The sequence below is a fragment of the Limulus polyphemus genome, unplaced genomic scaffold (assembly GCF_000517525.1).
Source record: "Limulus polyphemus unplaced genomic scaffold, Limulus_polyphemus-2.1.2 Scaffold1864, whole genome shotgun sequence".
NCBI lineage: Eukaryota > Metazoa > Arthropoda > Merostomata > Xiphosura > Limulidae > Limulus > Limulus polyphemus.
The window spans coordinates 125,014-130,903 of record NW_013667474.1 but is presented as its reverse complement, the minus strand read 5'-3'; the positions used below and the strand labels follow the sequence as shown (position 1 = coordinate 130,903).

At 35.1% G+C, this 5,890-nt stretch overlaps 1 protein-coding gene across 1 annotated transcript in view; it reads left to right on the top strand.

The window, feature by feature from the left end:
* Positions 1–5,890, top strand: part of LOC106465192 (phosphofurin acidic cluster sorting protein 1-like) — a 112,121-nt gene that overhangs the window by 81,915 nt on the left and 24,316 nt on the right. The window contains exons 18-19 of the mRNA XM_022393045.1: positions 2,926–3,156; positions 3,993–4,142. Coding sequence (XP_022248753.1) covers positions 2,926–3,156; positions 3,993–4,142 — 381 coding nt within the window. The remainder of the gene's footprint in view (positions 1–2,925; positions 3,157–3,992; positions 4,143–5,890) is intronic.

Genomic DNA, 5,890 nt, shown 5'->3' with positions numbered 1-5,890 from the left:
TAATAAATACAACCAAGCTTGGGCTCATTATAGACATAATTGATAATACAGGTGGATTCTCTCCAAACCAGCATCATTGGGCCAAAAGTCATTGCAGTTTTCAGAATGTTATGGTTTTTGGGTCATAAGTGCAGAATCCAATCAGAGACTTAGTTCCCTTATTAGCCTCTGCAGTAGCCAACATTTTGTGTTGGCATTAGCACAAGTGAAACAGATGAACCACTGATGCATAAATTTTTAATAAGAATAAATAATTATGCATAAAGAATAAACACTAATGTAGAAGTATTGTTTTATTTACTTACCATCAGATCTTTCTTATTTCTTTACTTACATTTCATGGATTTCAGTATACCCTGATCCATTGACTGGATTAATGATGTACAGTTAGGTGGTAGATATATCCCACACACATTATTCTTTACCTGTAGTTCAGCATCTGGATTGGCTGAACAGTTATCCGGCAAAAGCATAATTTTGCAGTCATCATTTAACCCAAATGACCTACAATTGGCACATGCTTCTGGTACATAATGATTTACAAACCATTCCAGTGTGATATGAGTCATGGTCCAAGCCCTTTTATTAGCACGATAATTTACTGGCAACACTCTCACCCCCTTAAATGCCCAGAGATTTTTGCTTTTGCCAATAACTAGTGGTTTAATCTTATGAGTGCCAGCTGCATTTGCAGCAGCAAGCACAGTAATTCTGTCCTTTGCATACTTCACACCTGTAGGTGCACGTTCATCAGCTGTGCATAGGGTTTTTCTTGGCACATACCACCAATATAGAGAAGTCTCATCTGCATTATAAACTTGATCACTTGTGAGATTCTCAACACTTATCAACTTTGCAAAATCGTCTACGTAATGTTGAGCTACCTCATGATTTGCTGTTGGACAGTCCCCACACACTTTGATGAATCGTATGCCACGTTGGATCTTAAATTTCGTCAGCCAGCCCAGATTCATTCCCTCATGAAATATTATGGCATGCTTTATCACCATAATTCCAGAGAGAGGGACACTTTCTCACTACACTGCTGCCTAAGCTATTCCATGAGAACATTATCTAAATCATTACACCTAGGCCGATGCAGTTTTCCTAAAGTTCATTCCCTTAGGACTGTCACTACTTGCATAATATGCCAAGAGCTTCTCTTTTTGTTTTCTTAGGTCATAACTAGTAGAGGATCCCACCTTGTAATCCTTGCACAGCTTCTGCAAAGACGTACATCCCTCCAACTTCTACAATAGTTCCACCTTCTTTGCAATGTTTAATAAGGGATGTTTCCTCTTCATACTCTTCTTGGAACCCATGGAACTCTCATCTGGCCATTTTGACATGATTACTAGGGCTGCAAATACCAAAATATAGCAAAAAAAGACAGGGATTGAGTATAAGATAATGAAACTTGGGTACATGACCAAAACAAAGTGCCAAAAACGACAACTAGTCTGGCACACCACCAGACAAATTGGCACGTAATTAAAAATTTAATTTTATAGGAAATTTTACCAAAAACTGCTTGTTTTTGGAGAATCATTGTTTTTAGGTCACCAGTTTTGAGAGAATCAATCTGTATCACTAGAGATTTCTTCTTTATTTTACATAGAATTGTTTTTGTTTGTCTCAGAAGACATCGTCAATTTAAAGTTTTTAATGGACAGATTGCTGCTAGTGTTTTCATTTAAAAAGTGCTATGTCTTTGGCTAATTAAGTCTATTGTTAGACTGTGGTGTTATAAACTGTTGAAAATACTTAAGTTATGATATTGTTGACACAGGTGTATTACAAACTTTGTTTATTTTACCTATTATATCGTGTAATTTGTAAGTACCCAGTTTTTATTTGTTCATTTCACTGTTTATTAAATAGTAGTAAAAAATCAGTCTTTGTAATGTAACATATTGGTAAAAAAGTGTTTTTGAGCAAAACATCTTGCTGTAAAACATTTAAATGAACATAGAGTATGAACTATGTTTATAAAGATGTTAGTGAGAAAACTTTAAAGTTTGACTCAATTACATTGTGTTTTTGTATTATTTTACTACAAGTTACAACTTTTACAGTGAGGAAGAAATTTTTAAAACAGATAGGACATTTTGATCACTGGTGCGATCATTCTCAAGTACACAAGTTTTAATAGTAAAGAAGATTTCAGTATATATAACTTTTACGGGATAATTTTTTTTTCTTGTATGATAGATGTCAACCAGATATATCCTACAATAATAGGTGTTCCCTTTGACCCTACTCTTTTATACCAATGGTACTACTGCACAAAATTATTTTTTATTTAATTAAATAATGCTCAAAAGAACACGGAATAAAGCAGAATATGTCCCATAACTATCACAATTTTTTCTGGCTTTCTAACTGTGCCACAAATGTTGTTAGAAATTAAGCAAAGCTGGTCAGTATGTTTCCTGTGGGAACAAAAGTGAAACTGAAACCGATACTACACATTGTCTATTGAGAAAAACAGAAAATAGAATAATATGCCATTTCAAAGGCAAAACTCCTGTTTTTCTATTGGTTATACATAATATAGGATCAAAAGTCAGAGAAAATTATTGGCAAGTTTTGAAAGGAAGGATTGATACCTTGTAACTAATTAAGATTTAAGGCTATAAATATTATGCTTTGCTTGAGTGATGACAATATTATAATGCCTCTTCAAAATAGTTAAAAAAAAGACCTAGGCCCGCCTTTCCCAGAAACTTTAATAAATATGGTTTTCAGACTGGTTTTGCGGTAAAGAGTTGTGACAAGCATGTGCTTGTTGTGTATCAAGCTATCATTGGGACTTTTACTTTGCACCTCAGTACTTGTTGAGAGGTTGTTCTTCAGATTTCTAGGTAAAGAGGCTGCGGATATCTTTAAATGATACATTTTGCTCATATTAATTACTACATGAAGATGATGTTCTGCATACGTATCAAGTCTCCCTTTTGAGAAAATTTTGCAAAATCCCATGTAAATCACAGGATTCCCAGGAAGATGAATCTATCAAGGAGACAAGTGGACCAAGCAAGAAGAACCGAAGGACTGAAGATGAAATAGTCGTACCTGAAGACCCAGCAGAGGATATACTATTGAACCAAAGAGGCAGTGTGGATACTTCTGATCAAGAACAAGAAGATGTATTGGGCAAACCCACTAGCATTGGATAATTACACAAGTTGAGCAGCAGCAATGAAAAATCAATTATGCATAGGCTGAATCTTGGAGTAAGTGATTTGGCTGACATATCCTGAATGCTTGACAATGGACCAATTCGACCTGGTCACAACAAGCCCTTTTGCTTTTCAAAACTTCATGGATGAAAATTCATACTTGAATGGTGTAAAGTATATCCTTGGCTTGAATATTCTACATCTACTGACAAAGTGTATGGTTTTATCTGTTGTAATTTTACTACAGGTACTAAATATCAAGGTGAGCAAGCTTTCGTGTCTTAAGGGTTCAGTACATGGAAAAAATGCATGAGTGAAACTCCAAAAAACAATAAACTTCTGAAACACAAGCAGTCAGATGCACATTTGAACAATGCGTGCAAGCATAATGCTTATTTATAATCAAAGCTTTATGAGAAAATAGTTACGGTTCATGTTAATAAAGCTCACTGGCTGATTGTGGAGAAAATATGGAATGCATCAAAATACTTGCTGGTATATTGAGATTTACACCTGTCCAAAACATAGTTCAGAGAGGTCATCATGAAGGAGAGACAGCTGGAAATAAATGAAACTTTTTGGAAATATTAAACTTCTTATAAATTTACATCCAGATCCTAAATGAACAAATATGTGAAGGACCTAAAATGCCAAATATATGCACCACAGTGTACAAGATACCATTTTGGACATCATCAGTGATATAATTTTGGATGAAATAAAAGAGGCTCAGTACTCTTCAATCTTAGTCGATGAAACTAAAGACCTATCCAAAAAAGAACAGATAAGCTTGGTACTTTAATGATTCAGAAGTTCATGAAGAAATTCTTGGTTTTGAAGTTGCTGATGATCTCGTTGCAGATTTGTTGACCAAATATATTTTGGAGGAGTTAAAGGACAACAGACTCGATGTCACAAACCTGATTGGTCAAGGATATGATGGCACCACTGTCATGAGAGGCAAGAGCCCTGGAGTTTGACAGAAAATAAGTTGAATCGTACCTCAAGCCATCTACATTCACTGTTTTGTTCATCATTTTAACTTGGTCATCGTAGAAAATGTGAAATCAGTTTCCCATGTGGCTAATGTTTTGTAAATGCTTCAGACTTACTACGGGTTTTTAAGTGATTTTAATATTCATGCACAATGGATTGCTTTCCAAAGAAGAAAAGACATGCATCCATATGGAAAGCCTGTAGAATTTAAAACATTGTCAGAAACATGATAAGCTTGCCAGGTGCATTCTGTAAGTGCAATTGCAGCAAGGTTTGACTGTTTTATTAAATTTCTGTGGCAAGTTGACATAAGTGACAGCAATTGAGACTGTGCATTAAATGCCCAATTCATTTTGGTGCAACTTGACCAAACATTCATATACTGTATGCTGTTTCTGAATGACATCTTACGTAAAGGAAAAGGACTTTCAGATATGCTGCAAAGTTCCAAGTTACATTACTTGAAAGCAGCAGATATGACAAGAAAGTTGCACATTATTTTCAACAGTCTTGTGACATCACTGCCAGAAATGACCTGAAATGCTACTGTCAGTGTCAGTTATGAAGCTCCATGCCCTCACACATGGATGACTGTAGTTCTTAACCATATAAGTTTCATCCAACTATTGGTAGTTTTCTTGAAGAACTAAACAAACGATTCAGTGGGGAAAATCTCCAAATGTTCCACTCGCTGTCGGCAAGTGACTCCAAATCTGAAAGATTTCTAGATTTTGAGACTTTTAAACCTCTTACAACCCATTATAGGCTGAATTTTGAAGACATACAAATGAAAATGAGGCAAGCTAAGAGAATGAATGAGTGTTCAGATGCGACATTTGGAGTTTGCAGAACTTCTCAAACCACTATTTGTGGTTTTTACTGAACTTTACAAAGATAGCAATAACTCTCCCAGTTGACACAGCTGCCTGTGAAAGAAGCTTTAGAAGCTAAAACTGATAAAAAATCACCTTGGAACAAATATGGCAGTCTGCCATTGGCAGATAAGAGACTGAAAAGTCTAACAATAACTAGAGTGCACAGAGAACATGATCTTTCCATTGATCTTAATGATGTTGTTGACAGGTTGTTTACTAAGTTTCCAAATACAAGGTTAACATTGGTTTAAAGTTGAAGAGGAGAATCACTTCAGTTGGTGTCTTGGTAAGCTCATGCTTTTGATCATTATTCATCAGTCCACTTTTAAAGGGACTTGGGGGGGGGGATAATGAGTTTCTTTAAAATCACACATGAGTATTAGGTGTCTTATTTTACTCCCAACTTGCTCCCAAAGTTTTTATTTTAGTATTGTGACATTCTATTTAGAAAAATTGAAGTTGTTTTTGTTCATATGTTCATGGACTTGCGAAGGGGAGCTTTTAGTGTTCTTTTAATCTGATGTTCAAGTTATGTCCTGTTTCATCCATCTAAAAGGCTGGGCAGTTGTTACATTTTATTTTGTAAACATTTCCTCGTGGGGTTGGTTCTTTATATAATTTTTTAGCGTGTTTGATTTTCATTCCAGGAGTGAAAATGAATCTAGTTGTTATGTTAAGGTAATATTTGTGTGCTAGTCTTTTCCAAATTTCTCATGGAAGTGTGCCAATATTTTCTATATATGTGATAGTGCAAGTGATTAAGTTTCCTTTGTTTTGTGGAGTGTTTTTGGAGCTTGTTACTGTAATAGTTGTAACTTGTAATAAAATAATACATAT